A 25,823-nucleotide genomic window follows, 5' to 3' on the forward strand; every position below is an offset into this window, starting at 1 on the left:
CGTGGCACTAGGGATTTGAACTGCTGAACTGCCGACCTTTCGATCGACAAGCTCAGCGTCTTAGCATACATTAGAAATCTGGAAACAATAGAAAATTGTGTGACTGCTCTTGGAAAAAAGGGTTTTAAAGTAAGATTTCTTGTTGAATTGTAAAATGCTGTTTAGTAATGTAAGAGAATCCTTTATTAGCAAGCTAAATTCTCCTTGTTACGGGGTCAATGGAGGCACCATTGAAATACCAAATTAGGGACAGGTCATCATAGAGAAAATTTAGGTGGTCGCTAAGAATCAACACTGACTTGATGGCACATAATAATTCTTTTCAGAAGGTTTTTGTAAGTGATTCAGAAAACAATTCAATGGGATTTTTTTTAATTGGAAAATGTGGTGCTTTCAAATAGTCATTATGATATTGGTCATCCATCTAAATATTTGTTAATAATGTTACTAATTGAGAAAGAAAAGAAAAAAACCTCTGGCAATCCAAGAGAGAATTAATTAGTAAGGATTTGCAAAGTGTTCAAAAAAAGCACTTCACAGTTTTTGTTCATATGAACTATGCACTACATCCTGAAGCATTAAAGTTGTCATCAATGTTTCAATATGGGCAAATAAGTGCTAGATGGAAAGAAGATCAAAAAATTGGTATAATGCAAAGGGAGGAAAATTTAATAAAGCAAATTAGAAATCAGACCCAGGAGCATATAAAGAGATTGTATAATGTGTTGCTTGAAATAGATTCGGAAAAGGATTTGGTAAAGGATTGTATGATAAAATGGGCACAGAATATTCAGGAACCAATAATGTTGGAAACATGGGAGAAAATTTGGGTTAGAAATGTTAAGTTTACACAAGCACAGAATTTAAGGGAAAATTTTTATAAGATGTTTTATAGATGGCACTTAGATCCCAAAAAATTATCATGTATGTATCCTAATATCCAAGCGAAATGTTGGAGGTGTGATTGTGATGATGCTACATATTTTCATATTTGGTGGACTTGCAAGAAAATTAAGGTCTTTTGGATAAGAATTTGGTGGATTATTCAAAATGTACTGAAGAAGAAGATAAAGTTCCTGCCACAATTTTTCCTTTTGGGAATTATAACGGATTGTACAGGGATTGAGACTAAATTGATTCTGAATTTAATAACAGCAGCAAGACTGTTGATTGGACAATACTGGAAGAAGAAGAGATACCTACAATAGAAGAATGGATACTGAAAGTTATTAATTTGGCTGAGATGGCTAAAATCTCAGCGTTTTTAAAAGACAATACGCAGGAAAGATATTTAATTGAATGGAAAAAATGGATTGATTATCTACAAAACAGATATCAGATTAAGAAATATCAGATTGCCTTTGAATAATTAGAAAGTTATTTTATGTAATGGGGAGGGGGTTGGGAGATGAAAAGCTTTGGATGTGGTTATTTGGATTGGAAGGGAAAATTTTATTCTATGTTTGGTTTATGTATAACAATACCTTGTGATTGACCCGGGAAGCCGGGGGGGGGGGTTTGGGAGGGAGGGGGGAAAAAGGGGGAAAATGTTTTTGTTTTTTAAAACTCTTTCAATAAAAAAAATAAAAAAAATAAAGTTGTCATCAACTTCGGAAGGGTGTGTAAAGCCACTTCAGAGGCTGTTGCTGGCTATGTATTTGTGTCTGTGCATGCATAATTGTTTCATTGGTTATCCCACCAAAAATATTGCCTTTGCAGAGTAGAAATAATCTTCAAAGTAGCCATGTAAATGTCCCAAAGAACATTATTGTTTTAATGCAATATTTATTTATTTATTTATTTATTTATTTATTTATTTATTTATTTATTAGGTTTTTATACCGCCCTTCTCCCGAAGGACTCAGGGCGGTGTACAGCCAATATAAAACAATAACAATGTACAATTAAAATAGAGAATTAAAAAACTTATTCTATAATTTGCCAAAATTTAAAATGTTTAAACTTAAAAACCCTTAAAATTCATATAAATTACAACCCCAGTTAAAATTAATATTTAAATTAAAAATTAAGAATTTAAAAAGTTTAAGCCAGTCCCGCTCGAATAAATAAATACGTTTTTAGCTCGCGGCGGAAGGTCCGAAGGTCAGACAATTGACGTAAACTAGGGGGGAATTAATAGAGACATTGCTTTACTCATAGATTGTAAAGCACTTCTTTCAACTACATTGTATACCCTATTGAGTGTTAAATAGTGTTAATTCTTAATTTCTTCACTTATTTCAAGATCTCCCATATGTGAGGTAAGTCTATTCTTCTTTTGTTCAAATTCATCATGCAATTCAACATATTTTATTGTAATGTTAATTAATATAAATCTAAATAGGTAGTGGTACTAAATGTCCTCCTCTAAAACTGACTAAAGGTTAGAAACCTGCAAATGATTCTAGTAGCTGAAGATGTCCAAGTAGCTGGAAGTCATGTATCTGTTCCAGCATGGAATGATGCAGCTCTAATGACTGGTGTCATTCTTAATTAAAATGAAAACTGGCAGGAGGTAGAGAATTACACCCATGCAAGTCACTGATAACAGTATTAAGAGATTAACTCATTCTCAAAACCACAGAAAGGTTTAAATTTTAGTGAAGTGCCAGCTTTGTAATCCAATCCAATTCTGTAGATACCTACTCACAAGAAATCTACCCTAATTTATTTATAAGAAATTATTAATAATGATTAATATCTGAATGTCTTGCATGGTTGAGATCTCATCGTATATAAAAAACAAAGTCCCGGGTTTTTTTCATCTGCTTACCCATCAAACCAAAAAGAAAAACCTCCAGTTCAGTGATACATTTACTCTAAGAATTCTCTGAATTACAGTACATATCTGATCCCAATAACTATTAGTCTTCTTATATAGCCACCAAAGGTGATAAAAAAGTGGCTTCAGAGAGGTTACATTGCCAACATATATTTAACATACCAATTATACTTCTTTGATGATGTATCAGGTATTAAATATCAACATACATTATCTTGTAAAAATTCTCTTTAAATTATAACTCAAAGTGAATTTCAGTTCCTTCCATATAATCTGCCACTGATTTAGCATTATATTTTATCCAAAAAAAAATGCCCACTTAGTCATAAAATCTTTAACATTGATCTTATACATTCAATAAATGTTTATACATCTTGGCAACAAGATGCTCATCATTAGTATGCTAATCCAGTTCAAATTAAGTTTTCTCATTTATAAAACCAAAATTCTTATCTGAATTACATCTTTCTAACAGTTGAACATAAACAATTGACAATTAAAACTCTCCTTTTCCAGTTGTTCCCAGGTTTTTTATTTCAAGTCTCCTTCAAAAAGTCAATAAATCTGCTTAAGTCAACCAAATTTGTATAGATTTCATTTTTCCTCTGAGAAATTTATTGGGGTGACAATTATAGAGGAATTTTGGAAGTCAGTACGGCATGAAAATCTCTATTAACTCTATCATGGTTAATCTCTTAACTCTATTATGGTTTGTCATACCATAGATAGGTATGACACTCAAATCTCGAACCATATCCTTTCATATCCAGTAACCTTCTGTTTTTTCAAAGTGATCCAGTCTTTCATCTGTACCAAACAGCAAGCAGCAAAATACAATTGTAAATCATATAAGCCTAATCTTATCTCTTTTTTGATATCTTGCAACAATTTGTTTAATTTTCCCCCTTGCTATAAAAACGTTTAACAGCAAAAAGTACTGATATTGATGTCTGCAAAAAGATGAACCTATTGAGTAATGTCTGTTTTACATCATAGTTACTGACAGAAATCTGTTTTAGTAGGTGCAAGTTACGCATATGTGTGATATTTGATTTTCTTCCCTTCGATTGTATCTGACTTTCAGAGGCTGCCTGAACAAGTCCATGCAATTTCCTTAGTAAGATTTCAGAAGTGGTTTGCCACTGCCTGCTTTCTAGGGCTGAGAGAGAATGACTAGCCCACAGTCACCCATTTGGCTTTGTGCTTAAGGCTGGACTAGAACTCCAAGTTTCCTGATTTATAGCCTCATACTTTAATCACAATCCAAAGGTGAATTGTGAAATATAGTAGTAGTTCAAAGGGGGAGCAACTATCAAAGTTTCGATGTGCATTTAAACTGGAAGCCTTAATTTTCCCTCCAAACAAATAAGGCAGTGTTCTAGAACCTTGAACTTGAAATATTCTAGATCACAATGTGCAAAGTGGTGAGGATTCCTGTATGTTTAGCTGAATAGATTTCTTTAGACAGAAATAGATAAAGACTCATTGTGATAGCTTCATCAGTATAATATTGCTATGGTGTATTTGAGGCAGACTGTGTAAGTTGCTAAATCAAGCCAAATATATATTTTTTACAATATTAGTATAGCCTTTTGCAAATTGGTACCAACCAAGTAAATTGAGTTTCTCAGAATTATCAGCCAACAGCATATCAATCAGGCATGCTCAGCGGGAATTCTGAAATAAGTTGTCCCAATATATCAGGCTGCAATAAACAAGAAAGTAATTTTTTATATTCTACTTTCTGTGAGCAAAAGCAAAATTTAAAAAAATACTTAAATATTTATTCAAGATGTAATTTCTTATTTATCTGTTAATGTTTCCTATCAAAGAGCTGTTCCTACCTATATCATTTTATGAGCATTGTTTTTAAAATACATATACTATAATTTACCGGTTTTTCCACAGTAATAAATAAAATTTCAGATGAAAGGTTATTGTTATCTAATATATATTTACAAGCATATATAATTACAAAACTGACTTACGCTGTGTTCAGCTGTTGAATGTGAGTGCCCTACATATTAGATGAAGAATTCAACAGATTGAAGTAATAGCCTATTACTTTTTGCATGGAAATCAACCCATTGAATCACTAAGTTTTACTTGCAAATAGATATTTATAGGAGGTTATTTTATGTAAGAAATATGCATGATGGACCTAGAAGAAATAGTGATCTAATAATATACATTTGCTTACTGGAGATCTCTCTTCAGTCCCTTTAGCACATGGAATCCTTCACAGATACTACTGTACATTGCCGTTCTGGATGAGTGGAAGGTAATTGTATTTTTTTTTATGAAGTTCTATTACAGAAGTCAACATATTTAGTTAAAAGTAGAGATTCTCAGTCATTCAGGTCATGGTTGTCCTAAAGGTGCTTTTTCAGGACTTCCTTGTTTTTCTTTTGAAGATGTTTCTATAGTGGGGGATAGAAACATCTTCCCCCACATCCCCCACTATCCTGTCAGAGCTGAAGAAGCTTCTTGGATGAGAAGCGAAACATCTTCAGAAGAAAAACAAAGTCCAGTTGCCTCCTGAAAAAGCACCCGTGAGACAACATATTTACTTGTTACAAAGTACATATCACCTCATATGTTTTTATGCCACTTTCTCTATTTGTCTCTACATTGCTTATAACTAAGCTTTTGGGAAAAAATGAATAGGATATCTCGCCGGGATAACTCGGTTATTTAGAAAACTAAACCTTATGGCAGGCAGCAATACCTTTAACATGGTGCTTCTCAAACCTTTTCCTTCAGTACCCCAAACTGCATATCATAATGCCTTTTTTTTTACCCAATATAGGTAAAACTTTTTAAGTCAATTTAAATGTCCCTGTTGTGATTGGGTAATTGGTTTGTATGTTTTTACCAAAGAAAAAAACATTTTACCTAATTTGGGGTAATTTACCTATGTTTTGGGAAAACCTTTTAAGCTTACAAAGATAATGTTAAATTTGCTTTCTACTGAGTCAAACATAGCTGATAAACTCCATTTATACTAAAGAATTTTGTGAAGACATCTGTAAGATGCTTTCCAATACGAAGAAAATGCTGTAATTTTTTGATTGCATACTCCTGTTGAGAATATCTTACATACGTTTAGCCATGTTTGATGTAATTGAATAAAAACATGATGATGAGCAGAACAGTCTTTGAATGAGAACACTACAGAATGAAGAATAAATGCTTGTTTGGTCAAGTAGATACTCTCTGATGTATCTTTATGATAACTTGAGCTATTTCTGACTGGTTTATTTAATGTATATGTGTATTATTTAATAATACAAGAGAAATTGACTGATAGGTCTATATCAGATCCCTCTAAGGAAACAACCGTTTAATAACTTACAGTACAGTAAGTTATAACTACAGTATGTATTACATTTATTTAGTGTATGAGATATTGCATTAACCAGGAAACTACAGTTAGTACAGAGTACTTGTTTGACTGCCAACAATGGCTAGTCCATTCAGTTCACGGTTGTGCATTATCCAGAGTGCATCATAGAGAGCAAACTAGTTCCACACTCAGAAAGGTTCAGTGGTGTTCTATAGTAGTCATCCGGGACTTCTACTTCCACTAGTGTCGCCTCACACTTGGTGTTACATTGGCAACTTGATTCATACTACCGCACAAAGGTAAAGGTAAAGGTTCCCCTTGCACATACGTGCTAGTCGTTGCCGACTCTAGGGGGCGGTGCTCATCTCCGTTTCAAAGCCGAAGAGCCAGCGCTGTCCGAAGATGTCTCCGTGGTCATGTGGCCGGCATGACTCAACGCCAAAGGCACACGGAACATTGTTACTTTCCAACCAAAGGTGGTCCCTATTTTTTCTATTTGCATTTTTACGTGCTTTCGAAACTGCTAGGTTGGCAGAAGCTGGGAAAAGTAAAGGGAGCTCACCCTGTTACACGGCAGCACTAGGGATTTGAACCGCCGAGCTGCCGACCTTTTGATCGACAAGCTCAACGTCCTAGCCCCTGAGCCACCGCACAAAATGCCATTATTTTCTCATAAAATCTATCTACTTACATATAGCATGCTTTTGAATTGCTAAGTTAGCTAGAAGCAAGTGAAGGGAGCTCATTCCACCATGCCGATAGAACTTGAATCTCCAGAGCAAAGACCTTTTCCAGGCCCTCTAAGCCAATGAGCACCTTTTATGGATTACATTGTACATAGACACAATATTTTTTTTATTTATTTTATTTATTTGTCATACACAACAGTATATATAAGTATAAGCATGCAATAACCATACCAATTGGATACAATCAAAGGGAACATAGAACAAGAACGGTAGGCACGCTGGTGCTCTTATGCACGCCCCTTACAGACCTCTTAGAAATGGGGTGAGGTCAATAGTAGATAGTCTTTGGTTAAAGCTTTGGAGATTTTGGGAAGAGACCACAGAGTCAGGTAGTGCATTCCAGGCGTTAACAACTCTGTTACTGAAGTAATATTTTCTGCAATCAAGATTGGAGCGGTTCACATTAAGTTTAAATCTATTGTGTGCTCGTGTATTGTTGCAATTGAAGCTGAAGTAGTCTTTGACAGGAAGGACATTGTAGCAGATGATTTTATGAGTTATATTCAGGTCATGCCGAAGGCGGCGGAGTTCTAAATTTTCTAAACCCAGGATTTCAAGTCTGGTAGCATAAAGTATTTTGCTGTGATCAGAGGAGTGGAGAACTCTTCTTGTAAAATATTTCTGGACACGCTCAATTGTATCCGAAATGAGGTGTGGGTTCTAGACAGACGAGCTGTATTCGAGAATTGGTCTAGCAAATGTTTTGTATGCTCTGGTTAGTGGTGTAATATTTCTGGAGAAGAAGCTACGCAAGATTAAGTTTACAACTCTTAAAGCCTTTTTGGCGATGTAGTTGCAGTGGGCTTTGGCACTTAGATCGTTTGATATGAAAACTCCAAGGTCTTTGACGGGGTGAGGGTCATCTACAAGGTAATGTCCATCAAGCCTGTTATTAAAACACAGCTGCCTGCAATTTACTGCAGGTTCTAGTCCCACCAGGTCCAAGGTTGACTCAGCCTTCCATCCTTTATAAGGTAGGTAAAATGAGGACCCAGATTGTTGGGGGGGGGCAATAAGTTGACTTTGTAAATATACAAATAGAATGAGACTATTGCCTTACACACTGTAAGCCGCCCTGAGTCTTCGGAGAAGGGCGGGATATAAATGTAAACAAAAACAAAAAAAGCTTGTATTTAATGTTCTGATTCTTTTTTCCAATGCGCAAGACAGATATGTAAAAATGTGAAGTGGATAGGCTCATACATTGTGCTAAGCAATTATGTATTGTAATCATAAGTTTATTAAACTAAAGACAAGTTCACATATCATACTAAATCATGAACCAAGCAGACTTAGGAAAAGCTATGTTGTTTCTGTCTCCAATTCTATTAGATATGTTGTTACTCCTGACAGTTATCTTAACCTATTGGAGAGGGCGAACCATCAGAAACCATTTTCACTTGCACAATGCCATGAGCTTCCATTGGCCATCCTATACGACAAATATAAAAAGATACCATTGATTGAAAGACTGTTCCTGTACCTCAGGAGAGGTGGAGACCAATGGACACATACTCCTTTGATGCTCTTTCTATAGAGATATTTGGGGGGGAGGGGGAATCACCCTATAATTGATAGGTATCCTGGCCATTCTGACACTGCTTATCTCCAGTGTCTGTTTAAGGACGAACAGACTGTGATTATAGTGCAGATTCAGGTGGCTAGATTCTGCAGTACAGCACGGGATTCATCGGTAATTAATCCACCATAGTTATTTTACACAGCTAATGTAGCAAAACTTTTTGCATTACTACTCTTTTGCATTTTAGTATTTAATGACTATGTGCCTCACAGTTTAAAGATTGGTATTATAGTTTAGTTAGGCCATGTGTAACTGACAGATTGGATGCCAAATTGTGATTTTAATATAGTTTTTATCTGTCATTTATTATTTTATTCTAGAATTTTTTTACTGGATATTCCTTGAGTGTTTTTATTTGTTCTGGCCTTTGATTGTAATAAACTTGATTTGATTTTGATTTTATACACAATCATGAACTATGATTTGTAAATTACAGTCTGCATTTATGCAGAACCATATGCATTGTAGTGCACTCAGGTAGTAACATCATCACTTAATTTACTGTCCATGCTTTTTAAAATACATGAAATCTTTAACCTAAAGCGTTAGGCCTTTTGTTTACACTTATTTTGATCCCCCTAAAATGTGATTTGTTGTTCTTGGTTTTGCTCCAACATAAAATTCAAATATTTGCCAATAAAAATGCTTTTGGGACAATTGTGGGTGGATATCAACTGTTTTATTTATTTTATTTTATTTATTTGCCACAACAGTATATATAAGTATAAGCATGAAATAACTATACGAATTGAATACAATCAAAGGGAACATTAGGACAGGAACGGTAGACACGCTGGTGCTCTTATGCATGCCACTTACTTACTTACTTACTTACTTACTTACTTACTTACTTACTTACTGTTACTAGCTTTCTTTCGCAGTGCTCAGTCTTTCTGACCCTATTGTTACTATTACTCGGTTGTCATTTCTGGTTAACAGGGAAATTCACTTGGAGAATTTAATAGCATATTATCCCAAACTTATTAATATCAAACATCTGCTATTGCTGTTGAATTGTCTGCTGTATATGCATCTTTTGCATGGAGTTTTTTAAAATACTGGTATCATTTTAGTTCTCTTTTGTTAAGATATAGTCTCTGAAAGTAAATTGGTTTGATACTGTTCACTTATATCTTGTCCTTCAACTATTAAAATACAACTAATTAAAATTAGAGAACAACCATAAAATCTATGTATTATGTTATAAAATATAGTACATGCCATGTGGGGCAATAATTTATTTATTTATTTTTGCAAACCCACCTATTTAACAATTGGCAACTACACACATTAATTTGTTCATTTGTGTGTGTGTGTGTGTGTGTGTGTGTTTGTGTGTGTTTGTGTGTTTCTAGGTGTATGGTTTTACTAATCTTGTAAAATTTATAGCACGATAAGATTTTAACATTGATATAGAGCAAGTCTGGGAGATCTTTTTGATAACCTTGCATATATTAACATTTCTGGGAAGCAAGGGCCTTTGTAATTTGGAAATGATGTATTGCAGGGTAAGGGTAATGATAGTATTTAAATGTTCCCTTTATAGGTATTGGAGGAGGTAGAATTTGAAATATTCTTTCTTTTTATTTACAAAGTAAATTACAATTTTTAGTGTTTTCTGCTTAAAAATGTCAAACTCTGGCCACTAGGTTTAACAAACCTGTTGGCACCAGGAACCATAAAAAGGAACTTTACAGTTTCTTGCAAATTGGCATCTCAATTTTTCAAACTTTGTTTTATTAATTAATTAATTAAGATTAATACACTTTCATAATACATTTTAACATATAGAATTTTCTCCTTCCAATTTATATGAGATTTCTCTTATTTAGGGGTGACACGAAAACACATATATATACACAGTTTTTAAGGTGTTGACCTAAAAATAAGGAGACACTGAGTTGTAACTCTGTGTTAGGTGTGAAAGCTAACTGGGTGACTTGGGCCAGTTACTCTCTCTGAGCTCAACCGATCTCATAGGGCTGTTTTGAGGAAAATAGGAAGAGGATGGAGTAGTATGTAAGTTCAGCGCCTGCAATTATTATAAAGTAATAACAACAGGATAAAATAATGTAGTCTTCCTTGATTCCATGACATTCAGTCATCCTTGAGTCTTCCAAATATGTCAAGATGTAATTATCATCCTAACCAATTAGGCTATTTCTGATTTTCTGAATGCTAGAAATAGTAAAACAATTTATGGTATCTGGAAATCAACAGGCTGCCTTAATTGAAGTGTCAAATCAAATGGGTTTATTTGGGTAAAAACAATTTAGAAATATATTTACCATATTTTTCAGACAATAAGACGCACCAGAGTATTTTTTTGTGGGGGGGATAAGAAAAAAGCTGATTGGGGGTGGATGAGCCTCCCGGAATACCCCCAATCAGCTCTTCCCAGAGGTGAACTTTAGCAACAGGTTGTTGGTTGTGAGCTCTGTGCCTTGCTTTTTTTTGCTTTTTTTTCTGCCTCTGAAATTTCCGTTTCAGAGGGGTTTTTTTCAGTCTCTCAAATGGAGGTTTCAGAGGCTGGCTGGGGCTACATTTGGTATATAAGACACACCCAAATTTGCACCCTCTTTTAGGGGGGAAAAGGGTGCATCTTATACTCCAAAAAATATGGTATTTCTAAATAAATATTATGCTTTATGAACAGGTGGCAGCTTTGCCCAACTTCATCTCATGTACAAGTTGTGCTCTTTCCTAGATTGGGAAGCCTTTCAGACAGGCACTCATTTCTTAGTCAGTCACGGTTTAACTTACGCAATGCACTGTGCCCTGGACTGCCCTCAAAGACCAGTAGAAATCTTCCACTGGTCCAGAACACAACATTGCTTCTGAATGGGCAATGGTGGGCATAGTATGGCCATATGGCACCTTTGCTCTGTGAGTTGCACTGGCAGTCTACCAGTATGAGGCGGCAGGGTTGATGAGCTTTAGATCTCTTCAATTCGAAAGCATTATCTTACGTAATGTGCTTTTTGGTATTATTGCCAAACTGTCATCTTGTTCTTTTTCTTTTTTCTTTTGTTCTTATTTTTCTTTATTTTGTCAATAATAATGCATATTGGATTTTTGTTATTACATTGTGAGCCAGCCAGAGCCGTCTGAAGTTGGGCAGTGCCTAAACTGAATTTAATTTAACTTATCAATGCCTTATTTTTGTGTAAGTGCTTTAAAGAAATCTTGGATGGTAGAAGTAAGACTCAGTTGAATTATGAGAAATAATCTCTCAATCTTGAGAAATTTTGTCAAATAAATATGATTATTTCAAAAGCTAAACTCTGTAACTTAAGAAATTCTGATCGTACAAAATATCATCACTTATATTGCCAACTGAACTGCTAGATTCAATTGTGTGTGTATATAATATACATACTATACTATTTAGAATTCGATAAAATTGATTCAGTCTATTTTTAAGTGATATTTGGAATTTACATCTAGTACAATTAAAAATAAATATAATTCAGTCCAATTAATTGAGAAGAATTTACTTTTATATACTGGTACATTCATTAGGATCCTAACCTCATCATTTGAAGCAATTTAAGATACTAACCATTCCGTCTAATTTTTTAAAAATGCTAAATTAATTGGCTATACCCTAGAAAATAATCATTCATGGGAATGAATTTACAATATCAGTGCTCATTTTAGGAGTGAAATAAGGCTGCATATTCTCTTATTTATTCAACCTTTATGCAGAAAACATAATGAAGGATGTTTTCTTACTTTAGTAAAAAAGTCAAGAAATAGAGTGAAAAAATTCAGATTAAATATAACGTATACCAAACTGATTACAAATGATATAACTGTTCTTATAATTGACATGAAGATATTGAGGATAGATAGCTTTTGCCTTTTAAAATCAAGTATCAGCAGAAAACAGTTGTAAATCAAGAAATAAACTGCAGACTAGCACTTCCATTCTTTCCATACCTTCCATACTTCCATACCTTCCATACTTCCATACTTCCACCTCTCACAATACTAGACAACACAGTATCAACAGTAGAAACCTTTAAATTTCTAGGTTCTATCATATCGCAAGATCTAAAATGGACAGCCAACATCAAAAACATCATTAAAAAAGGACAACAAAGAATGTTCTTTCTGCGCCAACTCAGTAAACTCAAACTGCCCAAGGAGCTGCTGATTCAGTTCTACAGAGGAATTATTGAGTCTGTCATTTGCACCTCCATAACTGTCTGGTTCGGTTCTGCAACCCAACAAGAAAAACACAGACTTCAGAGGATAATTAGAACTGCAGAAAAAATAATTGCTACCAACCTGCCTTCCATTGAGGACCTGTATACTGCACGAATCAAGAAGAGGGCCGTGAAAATATTTACAGACCCCTCGCATCCTGGATATAAACTGTTTCAACTCCTACCCTCAAAACGACGCTATAGAGCACTGCACACTAGAACAACTAGACACAAGAACAGTTTTTTCCCGAAGGCCATCACTCTGCTAAACAAATAATTCCATCAACACTGTCAAACTATTTACTGAATCTGCACTACTATTAATCTTCTCATAGTTCCCATCACCAATCTCTTTCCACTTATGACTGTATGACTGTAACTTGTTGCTGCCAATCCTTATGATTTATATTGATATACTGACCATCAATTGTGTTGTTAATGTTGTACCTTGATGAACGTATCTTTTCTTTTATGTACACTGAGAGCATATGCACCAAGACAAATTCCTTGTGTGTACAATCACACTTGGCCAATAAAAATTCTATTCTATTCTATTCTATTCTTAGAGTAGCCATGAAGGCCTTGGAAAAATTGTTCAGATGCCTGTACACCTCTAAACCTACAAAGATTAGAATGGTACAGGCAATAGTTTCCCTGTGACATTCTTTGTATATGAAAGTTGACCTTTTGAGAAAGCAGTTGGAATCAGTATTGAAGCTTTTGAACTTTGAGTTTTGGAGAACCTCCTTGAGATTGCCATGAATAACCAAGAAAAAACACAAATGGTTCATCAAAAAAACAATCAACCTAAAATTCTTATTTGAAGCACAAGTGATCACATATAATTTATCCTGCTTTGGACACATTACAATAACTTTGCTCTCTGGATAAGTCTATAGTGGTGAATGGGAAAAATGAAAGGAAAGGAAAAAAGATGATGAGCAAGAATTTATTTGGACTCAATTTTAGCGGTAATAGTGCACCATTGGAAAACCCAATGGACCAGATTAAGAACATATCCTCCTTTAGAAAATGTCTCTGGTTGCTAAGGGTCAAAACTGACCTCATGACTCATAATCATCAAAGTGTACACTTTGGAAAAGACTAGGAATACACATTTCAAACATTACATGAGCATAGCACTTACCTGCTATTAATTAAATCCTCTTTTTTCAGGTTTTCATGCAATAGAAAAATGTTACAATGCTTTAACGAGTCAGTTCATTAATTAATACAGCTCTTGAAACAGCTACAAACAGGTTACTTTGATAAATAGCAAAGAATTGTATGCTTGCATAAGATTCTTTGGTGACTTATATTTCTTCTTAATCATTTTATATTTTGTTTATTTGTTTTCAGTGTTAAGGCATAGGCTTTGTTGTATATGTATTGAAACCATCACCCAGACACAAGAGTTAGGGAAATTTTTAATAATTTAAATAATAGTCCATAAGGGTACTATAGGATGGGAAAATGCTGACATTGCTGGGCATAAAAGAAAAAGAAAATCTGAAAATAATTAGAATGGGAAACATATGTATTGCCCTATAAGTAAGTTTTGAACAGGAGTGTTACATTTTTGGGTGCATTTTTTTATTTTGAAACAAAATTAGGTAATTATGCTAATTAAATATTCACAAATATGTCAGTTTTTTGAAATCACCACTAGGTGGCACCTAATTCTCATACAATATAATTGACACTGTTTTACTGTAGTTGTTACTAGCCGTTAATTTAAATGACTGAAAAAATAAATGTCTGTTTTTAAAATACTGCATTAGTATTTTTCAGCACTACTTGTATACTACTCTATAACTAATTTGCAATTGTCTAAAATGTTTTGTTATCCTGAAAACAAAGCAAAAGGTAAAAAATATTACTTCTAGCGGCACAGCAATGTCAAATAACAGAAGTATATATATTTTTAAGGTAATTTTGTCCATAGTTATTTTTTTATATATGCATCACTTGAGCTCTTTCAACAAAAGTACTTATTAAGTGCATATACAAAAATGTAAATATTTTTATCTGATCATTTAGAAACCCTCCATTAGAGGGCATTGGGGTCAAGCACCTAATTATGTGGATTAGAGCTCTATACATTTTAGAATAAGGCCTTTTGCAGCAATGCTCAAAAGAGCAGTCTGTGTTTGCATTGAGGAAATGCAGCAGATAGATGGAAAGGCTCTAATTATACATTTATCTTAATGTGCATTCAGTCTGAAGGAAAAAGAGGAACAAGAGGAAAAGCAAAGGTTTTTGTAACAATATATCTGCCCTCAAGTTAAGAGGAAATTAAGAGATGTATTCGATTCTAAGAAATGGAAGCATCATGAAAGATGATGGGTACCAAAAGAGGGTAGTATCTCATAGTGGTAGCTTTTTTACATAACCAATAAATTTATAATCTAAAATTAGATTATAAATCCACATCATACATTGTAGGTTTTCTGTTTCAGATACACTACTGGGTATTCAAGTTTGAACCATGTCAAGGATAAAAACAAAGTGTAGATGTTCTAAGAGTTTTTGGAATGAATTAAAGAAATAAATGGGCAATCTGACTCTGGAAACATGATTAGGTACCAGAACCAAGTTGTCAATAAGATCACAAGGGACATAATGAAAAATGAAATCAGAATGCTCAACAACTACCAAAAAAACTGAATAGGCAGAAAAACAATATATTCTAAGAATGAGTATAACACAGAAAGGCCCTGAAAAGACTAACCATTAGTATCTCTCGAATCTATTGAGTGTTTCCTGAGGGATCTAACAGTTGCAGGGGGGGGGAGGGAGGCAATAGATATAATCTGGCTAATGAAGGGACATTTAAAATTATTTGATTTAGAAATCACTGTTTAGGCACGTTTTTGTTGTCCGGTTGTTAAGTCATATCCAACTCTTGCAACCCCATGGACTATAGCATGCCAGGCCCTCTGTCCTCCACTTTCTCCTGGGAATTGCCTAAATTCATGTTTAATCAAGTACAGCCTGCTAATGATGAAATGAATTGTGGGAATATTACTTTGATATATTAGGAAGTAAGCAATACTTGTAATTTTATTCTTCTAGTCAAGATTCTGGATTGGTTAATCAAGTTGTTTTCTATATCACTTTATTACCAAAATGGTGATAAGAGAATAGATAAGATATAAAATGAGGAACTCTACTTCTGTTTTTTTTCCCCTTCTGTTTAGTGCAGATGCCCATTAACCTATTTCAAACTTAAAACTTTGCCAGACAACATAAATCTACCCGAGAACAGAATAGAATAGAACAGAACAGAACAGAACTTTTTATTGCCCAAGTGTGATTGGGCACACAAGGAATTTGTCTTGGTGCATATGCTCTCAGTGTACATAAAAGATATGTTCATAAAAAATCATAAAGTACAACACTTAATGATAGTCATAGGGTACAAATAAGCAATCAGGAAACAATATCAATATAAATCATAAGGATACAAGCAACACGGTTCAGTCATACAGTCATAAGTGGAAGGAGATGGGTGATGGGAACAATGAGAAGATTAATAGTAGTGCAGACTTAGTAAATAATTTGACAGTGTTGAGGGAATTATTTGTTTAATAGAGTGATGGCTTTTGGGAAAAAACTATTCTTGTGTCTAGTTGTTCTGGTGTGCAGTGCTCTATAGCGTCGTTTTGAGGGTAGGAGTTGAAACAGTTTATGTCCAGGATGGGAGGGGTCTGTAAATATTTTCACAGCCCTCTTTTCGACTTGTGCAGTATACAGGTCCTCAATGGAAGGCAGGTTGGTAGCAATTGTTTTTTCTGCAGTTCTAATTATCCTCTGATGCCTGTGTCTGTCTTGTTGGGTTGCAGAACCAAACCAGAGGTGTTATAGAGGTTATAGTTATAGAGGTGCAGATGACAGACTCAATAATTCCTCTGTAGAACTGTATCAGCAGCTCTTGGGCAGTTTGAGGTTTCTGAATTGGTGCAGAAAGAACATTCTTTGTTGTGCTTTTTTGATGACATTTTTGGTGTTAGCTGTCCATTTTAGATCTTGCGATATGGTAGTACCTAGAAATTTGAAGGTCTCTACTGTTGATACTGTGTTGTCTAGTATTGTAAGAGGTAGAAGTATGGAAGGGTTTCTCCTAAAGTCCACCACCATTTCTACTGTTTTGAGTGTGTTCAGTTCCAGGTTGTTCCGGTCACACCATGAGGCTAGTTGTTCAACCTCCCGTCTGTATGCGGATTCATCATTGTCTTGAATGAAACTGATCACTGTTGTATCATCTGCGAATTTCAATAGTTTAACAGATGGATCGTTGGAGATGCAGTCATTGGTATACAGAGAGAAGAGAAATGGGGAGAGCATAGAGCCTTGGGGGGGCCCTGTGCTAATTGTACAGGTATCTGATGTGATTCTGCTTAGCTTCTCCTGCTGCTTCCTGTTTGTTAGGAAGCTTGTGATCCACATACAAGTCTGTTCAGGTACATGTAGCTGGAATTTATTTATTTATTTATTTATCACACATTTATTTATTTATTTATTTATTTATTTATTTATTTATCACACTTTTATACCACCCTTCTCCAAAGACTCAGGGCAGTTTACAGCCAAGGTAAAAATTTTACAAAGAGAAATGATTAAGAATATTATTTAAAAATCTGATTCCAAGAATTGGCCCCATAATTTAAAACTAATAAAATATAAAATAGACCCTAATAAAACCACCCCTATTAAAATTACAATTAGACCAACCCTGCACATTGGAATAAAAGAGTCTCAAGCTCGCGCGTAAAGGTCCGGAGGTCGGGGAGTTGGCGTAGCCCCAGAGGTAACTCATTCCACAGGGCAGGAGCCCCCACAGAGAAGGCCCTCCCCCTGGGAGCCGCCAGTCGGCATTGTTTGGCCGACGGCACCCTGAGGAGGCCCTCTCTGTGGGAGTGCACAGGTCGATGGGAGGCTGTTAGTGGCAGTAGGCAGTCCCGTAAGTAACCCAGTCCCAAGCCATGGAGCGCTTTTAAGGTGAGAACCAAACCTTGAATTGCACCCGGAAGACCACCGGTAACCAGTGCAGCCTGCGCAGGAGAGGTGTTATATGGGTGCTACGAACCGCTCCCTCTATCCCCCGCACAGCTGCATTCTGGACCAATTGGAGCCTCCTGGTGCTCTTCAAGGGGAGCCCCATGTAGAGAGCATTGCAGTAGTCCAGGCGAGAAGTGACGAGGGCGTGAGTGACCGTGCATGACGAATCCCGGTCCAGGAAGGGACGCAACTGGCGTATCAGGCGCACCTGATAAAAAGCTCCCCTGGCGACGGCCGTCAAATGCTCTTCTAGCGACAGCCGTACATCCAGAAGAAAGCCTAAGTTGCGTACCGTCTCCCTGGGGGCCAACGCCTCGCCCCCCACAGTCAGCGATGGAACTAGCTGACTGTGCCGGGATGCTGGCATCCACAGCCACTCAGTCTTGGATGGGTTGAGTCGAAGTCTGTTCTTCCCCATCCAGACCCAAACGGCCTCAAGGCATTGGGACATTACTTCGACGGCTTTGTTGGGGTGGTTCAGGGAGGAAATATACAGCTGAGTATCATCATAATATAGATGGCAACTCTCCCCGAAACCAAGGATGATCTCCCCCAGGGGCTTCATATAAATGTTGAACAGGAGCGGCGAGAGAACCGACCCCTGCGGCACCCCACAAGTGAGGTGCCTCGCAGTCGATCTCTGCCCCACTGCCAACACAGTCTGCAAACGGTCAGAGAAGTAGGAGGAGAACCACCGAAAAACGGTGCCCCCCACCCCCCAACCACCGCAAAAGGATACCATAGTCGATGGTATCAAAAGCCACTGACAGATCTAGTAGGACCAGGACAGAGGAGTGACCCCTGTCCCGAACCCTCCAGAGATCATCAACCAACGCGACCAAAGTCGTCTCCGTGCTGTACCCAGGCCGGAAGCCGGACTGGCACGGGTCTAGATAGACAGTTTCCTCCAGGTACCGGGGAAGCTGCCATGCCACCACACTCTCAACCTTCGCCACAAAACGAAGGTTGGAGACAGGGCAATAATTAGTTAACACAGGGAGGGCTTCTTAAGGAGGGGCCTTACCACCGCCTCTTTCAAGGTGGCTAGGAAGACACCCTCCACTAAAGAAGCGTTAATAATTCCCTGAAGCCAGCCTCGTGTAACCTCCTGTGTGGCCAGTACCAACCAGGAAGGACACGGGTCCAGTAAACATGTGGTCGCATTCAGCCTCCCCAGTAACCTGTCCATGTCCTCGGGAGTCACAGAGTCGAACTCTCCCCAAACAACATTTTCAAGAACCGCCTCCATCATCTCACCTGGCACTACCCAATCAGCATCCAGCCCGTCCCAGATCCGAGCGATTTTATCGTGCAGATACAATCCAAAATCCTCAGCACGTCCTTGCAAGGGGTCCTCCCGAGCTCCCTGAGAAAGAAGGGAGCGGGTCACCCTAAACAAGGCGGCTGGGCGGTTATCTGCCGATGCGAAAAGAGCGGAAAAATACTCACGTTTTGCCACTCCTATCGCCACTAGGTAGGTCTGAATATGTGACCTTACTAGTGTTTGGTCGGATTCAGAACGGCTGGCCCTCCAGTCGCTCTCCAGGCGTCTTTTCCGGCGCTTCATCTCTTTCAGCTCCTTAGAGAACCAAGGAGCCGGTCGAGAACAGCGCCGGGTCAGAGGTTGCAAAGGCACGATGCGGTCCAAAGCCTCCGCCCTCTCCCAGGCGGCGACCAGTTCTTCAGCCGAGCCATGGGCTAGATCCTCCGGAAACGGCCCAAGCTCCATCAAGAACCTCTCGGGGTCCATCAGGCGCCTGGGACGGAACCAACAAATTGGTTCCGTCTCCCTGCGGTGTGGGTTTGCGGTTCGAAAGTCGAGACGAAGGAGCGAATGATCTGACCATGACAGGGGTTCAATAACTAAGTCCCCTAATTCAAAACCATTCAGCCACTGTCCGGAGACAAAAATCATGTCCAGAGTGTTACCCCCTGTGTGAGTGGGACCATTCACTAACTGGGTCAGGTCCAAGGCCATCATGGAAGCCTTGAACTCCTGAGCCGTCGCCGATGCTTCGCCTACCGACGGTAGGTTGAAATCCCCCATAACCATAAGTCTGGGGGTGTCAACCGCCGTCTCGGCTAACACCTCGAGCAGCTCAGGCAGGGCTGTCGACACGTAGCAAGGAGCCAGGTACGTGACCAACAAACCCACCTGCATCCCCTGGCCCCACCTCACAAAGAGAGACTCACACCTGGTTATTTGCGGGACAGTGACCTTCCTCGGCTCCAGACTCTCGTTAATAATAACTGCCACCCCCCCACCCCTACCTTGGGCCCTCGGCTGATGAAATGCACGGAAGCCCGGTGGGCACATTTCAACAAGGGGGACCCCCCTCTGTGCCCAACCAGGTTTCCGTAATGCCCATCAGGCCCGCATCCCCCTCTTGTATAAGATTTGAAATGAGGGGGGCTTTATTCATCACAGACCTGGCATTGCACAACATCAGCTGAAGATCCAGGCTCCGGGGATTCCAGCCACTCGGGGAATGGGAAAAGACCGAGGGCCTGGAGTGCGCGATCGCTCGTAAGCAGCGAGGGCGCACTCCCCGAACATGATACAGGCCCCTGCTTCCGCCATACCTGCCCCTCCCATTTACCATGCCGATGGAATAGCCCCCATGGACTCGGGCTCTAGCCCCCTCCCCCAACTCAGCCTCCGAACCTATACCCTCTGTAATGCGAGCCCTCGCAGAGTCTGGTCTCCCCCCCGAGCCATCCTAACCCTCCCTCCCCTTAAAAACCCTTTAAAAGACTTTTTAAAAAAACTCCTAAGATTCCTCTTTGCTGCATGATGGTATTAGTTAGAAGAGTGTCTGGAATGATGGTATTGAATGTTGAACTAAAGTCTACAAAGAGGACCCTTGCGTAGGTCTTTGGAGTTTCAAGATGTTGTAGGATGTAGTGCAGAGTCATATTAACAGCATCATCTGTTGATCTATTTCAGTGGTAATCAACTTGGTCCCTACCGCCCACTAGTGGGTGTTCCAGCTTTCATTGTGGGCGGTAGGGGTTTTGTCCAATACTGAAGCACTTTCCTTTTTTTTAATTTAATTGACTTTTTTAAAAAAATTCATAGCATTATTTTAAAACATTTTCATTAGGTTTTCATAAAATTCCCTGTGACAATTTAAATTTCTGAAAATATACTATTTGTATCGCCCTCACATAAGTTTAGTTCACGTTATGTAAGTGAAACTAAATGGCACTATAGTGCGACCGCAAACAAAAGAACCTCGTCCCAGAATAGCTCGCGCATCTTGCCCCACACCACCCAGCTGTAACAGACAAGCAGAGCTGGTAGCCAGCCCCCCCCCCACCCCAATCCATGATGCACAAGAGGCATGCGGAGATGACGATACACGGCGCATTACTGTGGAACCGGTGGGCGGTTAGAAAATTTTACTACAGAGATACAAAAGTGGGCGGTAGGTATAAAAAGGTTGACTACCCCTGATCTATTTGCTCGGTATCCAAATAGCAAGGGGTTTAACAGCGGATCTGTGATGGTTTTCAAGTGGGACAGTTCTAGCCTTTCAAAGGTTTTCGTGAGTACAGATGTTAGAACAACTTGTCTATAGACATTCAGTTCCTTGATGGTGGGCTTCTTTGGCACTGGGATGATAGTAGAACGTTTGAAGCAAGAAGGAACATAGCACATCTCTAGCAATTTATTGAAGATTCAGGTGAAGATGGGGGCCAATTGGTCAGCACAGACTTTTAAGCAAGAAGGAGTTATCTTGTCTGGGGCTGGAGCTTTTCCTGGCTTTTGTCTGTGAAATAGGTCTTGCATTTCCTTTTCTGTGATCACTAGGGGTTGTGAACCCAATGGGATGGGGTCAGTTGTAAAAGGCTTGGCTGTTGTTGGTGTGTCTCAGATGGGGTTTGTGGAGATAGGTGGCTGTAGTTTCCTTTCAACCCTGCAGTAAAACACGTTCAGGTCATCTGCCAGTTGTTGATTTCCTTCAGCCTGGAAAGGAGGTTTGCCATAGCCAGAGATATTTTTAAGAGTTTTCCACACGTTTGCTGGTTCATTTGTTGAGAACTGATAAACTCATAAACCCAATCCTGTGCCTTCGACAAGACAACAAACTATATTGTTTTTAAAGCAAGTTATAAATCATTTACGAATATGCTTTCCATTGTTTGGTTATCTTTTTAATATAGTTTTTCTTTATTTGGGCCTTGACCAATATTCTTTCAATATAACTGTTCTGTTAATTGCTAGGGTTTTGGATTTATTATTTGTCTGCCTTGATTAAGTCATATAGTTCTTAATGGCATAAATTATGGACATCTCTCAGCATTACATGACCATTCTAAAGTAATTTTAAATTTTCTTGAAATTTAGATGTTTAGTTCCTTTATGATAGTTATGTATGAGCCTGACAATTATTTGAACTAGAAATGAACTGGAAGTTGCATTGCAACATCCTTATTTATTTAGTGTGGTGAAAATTAAATGCACATTCCTAAACTATTAATTAGCTATTTCCTTCTCACTTTGCCAAAACAACTCTTTTATTTAATAATAGTGAAGCGAATTATTGGAATATCTCTTTAAAATATTAGTTCCCTTTAAAAATATCTGTTACAAAACTAAATAAGCACATTACCCTTCTGATTTTAAACTGTGGAAAGAATGAAATAACAGTCTTAAAATGGAAAGAAGACACGATACTCAGAAAAAAAAACAAGGGACGGTTTTGCTTTTCTGTTACCTACTTATGGTAACTCAATTTATTGTTCTTCTCTGCTGGCAAACTGTAACCATTTGCCCACAGCATGTTCTCCATTAGGCCATTAATTCTGTAAGTTAGAAATGCTCGTTACTAGCTGTCTGCTGTGAAACAGTACAGAATTGATTCACTGTCTGGTCAATAATTGGTACCAAGTAAATGAGCATATATATTTTTTTTTACATTTCATAAGTTCACTTGAATAACCTAGTTATCTTAGAGCTAAGATCCCAATTAAAATTAACTGCTCTCGGAATATTAAATATCTATCTTATTATGAAGTCAAATGATAGATAAAATCATATATAAGGACATAAACATAGGTTTTGCATTTTATCAGTACAGCATTATTGTTCCTGCAGTTACTATCTTCCATAAAAACACTTGAATAGTACAAATTCCACCCCCGACTCTTTCAAAACTGTAATGTTTAGTTAGCATGACTGGAAGCTTCTAATGATCCATATTCAATGTTTTCATAAACTCAATTTTATGTGGCATCATGAGTCACTGGCAAATTGATGAACTGGTTTGTTTCAGATTTTACTTTGTGCTGTGCTGCTGCCATTATAATGGAAATTATACTGAATAGATTTCTCCTCCAACTTTCCATATGCTTTTTAAATATGATCTTGAGAATATTGGATTATCCCTGAAGTATATTGGGGAGTACTTGAGTCCAGAGAGTGGAAGAACAAGGGAAAGCTTCTCTTGGTTCTCAAATGCCTTTGAATGATGTTGATAGAGTCCATTGTTACTGTTATTATCTTTTTTAATCATTGTTTTATTTTCTTTTGATTAAACTGTATATTAAAACACCAAATAGCTGATTTAGAAAGGCAGTACAATAATATGACAGTAATAAAATTTATTTCAGGAAATATAAGCTTCATGTTGTACCTATTTAATAAATTATATTTCACATTGTTAATGAGATAATGAACATCTGAAAAACGTGAACAATTTTGTAAACAATTGTTCATAAGACAGAGAGGATAACAAGTAATATATATTGTAAAGTTTTCATTACAATTTGGAAGGACTATTTAAAATTCTGGTTCTGCTTTGTTTTAGACACTATTTTATTCTGAAAGATCTCAAGTACTATACAATAGAGCACTTAGTATCATGCTGGGAGATTATTTATACTCTGAGAAGATTTCTTAATCCAGTTAAAAGATGCAGGGAACACAATAATTCCAGTTCTAATGGGTTGTAAAATGGTAGCAATTCATCAGTGCCTTTTTGTGCAAAATTATTTGCAATTTCACAAACCTTTTTTAAAAAAACCTTTTAGTACCCTTTCATATAATTAAGTATCTTACCAACTGGTTAATTAACTGAACAGAGATGGATGGGACTAGTTTAAGAAAATGAACTAACTAATCTAAACTGCTGGCATAATAAATACCAAGTCACAGTATAGTAAACATTAGAATACTTAAATTTAAAGTGAAATATATAATGGTTCTTTTTGATAGTTCTCTTCCAAAAAGTATTATTTCAACTTATTTTTTTAAAAAGGTCATTAGCAATGATTTGGTTGTGTCATTAGCAAATCTGATAAAGATATAAACATTCAGCAGTTATTATAATCCATATCTTTGCCCAAAATTAGTAGAATATGGAAAAAGAAAATCAAGGAGTTTCATTGTAAATTTTTGGATATTAGTGTTTTACGGTAAAGTTAAATGAAAAACAATATGCTGTATGAAACATAAATCCAAGAATGGAATTGCAAATTCTGAGCCTTAATAGCCTTTTTAAAAGCACTGAAAATTTAAATTCTCAATGGCAGATTTTAAGAATTTGACTACAGAGTCGTAAAAAGTGAGTTCATTTACCGTATTTTTTGGAGTAGAAGACTCACTAGAGTATATGACGCAGCTTAGTTTTTGCGGAGGAAAATAGGAAAAAAATCTGCCTACCAGGTATTCATTTGGCTAGCTCCTTAGTCTGGTCAGCTTCAGCACATTAGTTTGCTGGTTTTGAGTGCACCCGCGGTTTTTATTCCCTGCTTGGGGATAAAAAAAAGCTTCTAAAGCATAGCTGAGAGGGAGCAGCAATGAGAAAAGCAGGAAAAGCAGGAAGATCGCTTCGCTCGCTAGCATCTTGTTAGGGCTGAAAAAAAGCTTCTAAAGCACAGCTGACAGTCAGAGGGAGCAGGCAAAAGCACAGAGATGCTTCACTCGCTAGCGCCTCATTAGGGCTGAAAAAAGCTGTGAAAAAGCTACATTAGTAAGACACACTCAAATTTTCATTCTCCTTTGGGGGGGGGGAGTGCGTCTTATACTCTGAAAAATACGGTAATTTGTATGCCATCCAGAGTCAATGTTGAGTTTGATGGCCTTATAAATCTATATTATAAAAATAAATAAATAAATATAGGTAGTCTTCGGTTAACAAAGGAACCAGAATTTACCTCACGCAAGCAATGTAGTTGTAAGTCACAATATCATGTGACCACATTGCTTAGAGCTGGCGATCCCAGCAGGCCCTGTAGCGATCATTATGCAAGGATTCATCAAGCTAGTGCCAGAGATCTCACAAGCAGGCCAACAGACAGATAAATAGCTATTGCCAGGCAGGGAAGACTGTGCAGGTGGCAGATATGGCACAAATATTGGGGATGACTGATACCAGGTGGGGGGGAATTCAAGCAACTTTTGAAGTGACTTGTAACCGTCCCTCTACTTCCTATTGATTTTGTTCATGGGGAGTCATCAGGTAACACTTCAACTGTCATATGTATAAGCCAGTTGCCAAGTGCCCAGATCACAATCACATGACTGCAGGAGTGTGAGACAACTTGCATGTATGACTTTAAGGACTAGTCATTATTGCTCATTCGGTGCCATTGAAATTTCAAACATTTGCTGAATGAGTAGTCTTTGAACAAGGATGACCTATTTTTGACCAGTTTTATTTCGCTATAATTTATAATCTCGACTCTATTGCTGTGAAGCTTGTCATACAGGAGTATAAAAATTCTTCACAGGATTAGCATGATCACAAGGTAGATGACTCTCAAATGTCAGGTACCACTTGTGTTTTTATCAATTTTCAGTGGTGGTTGTTGTTAAGTTTGGGCAATGAAGAGGCAGGAGACAATGCAAGTGACAACAGCTCTTTAGTTTATTGTGAAACCCAGCAAAAGACAACAGGCAAACACCTCTCTTTATATAGTATTTGGCTGAGGCACCAGCCAATCAGCAACGTGTATTTTCCCGCCCAAATTTCCCTCCTAAATTTCAAATACATTACACTCCTCCCCTCCCAGAACACATTTAGCCCCTTATTTGCATAAAATTTGCATCTTATTTCTCCACGTAGTCACGCAGGTAGACAGGGCA

General features: G+C 37.5%; 1 protein-coding gene across 16 annotated transcripts in view; it reads left to right on the forward strand.

Annotated features, from left to right (window-relative positions):
- The window catches only part of BBX (BBX high mobility group box domain containing), a 150,224-nt gene that overhangs the window by 67,804 nt on the left and 56,597 nt on the right, over positions 1–25,823 (forward strand). For 9 of the 16 annotated variants that reach the window (XR_009155329.1, XM_058185038.1, XM_058185029.1 and 6 more), the window contains one exon: positions 5,000–5,063. The exons of the other annotated variants lie outside the window; for them this stretch is intronic. Coding sequence is in view for 6 of the 9 variants with exons in the window: in XM_058185029.1 (XP_058041012.1) it covers positions 5,000–5,063 (64 nt within the window). In the remaining 3 variants the exon portion in view is untranslated. The remainder of the gene's footprint in view (positions 1–4,999; positions 5,064–25,823) is intronic. 16 annotated transcript variants of the gene reach the window in all.

This window comes from Ahaetulla prasina, chromosome 5 (assembly GCF_028640845.1).
Source record: "Ahaetulla prasina isolate Xishuangbanna chromosome 5, ASM2864084v1, whole genome shotgun sequence".
NCBI classification, from domain to species: Eukaryota; Metazoa; Chordata; class Lepidosauria; order Squamata; family Colubridae; genus Ahaetulla; species Ahaetulla prasina.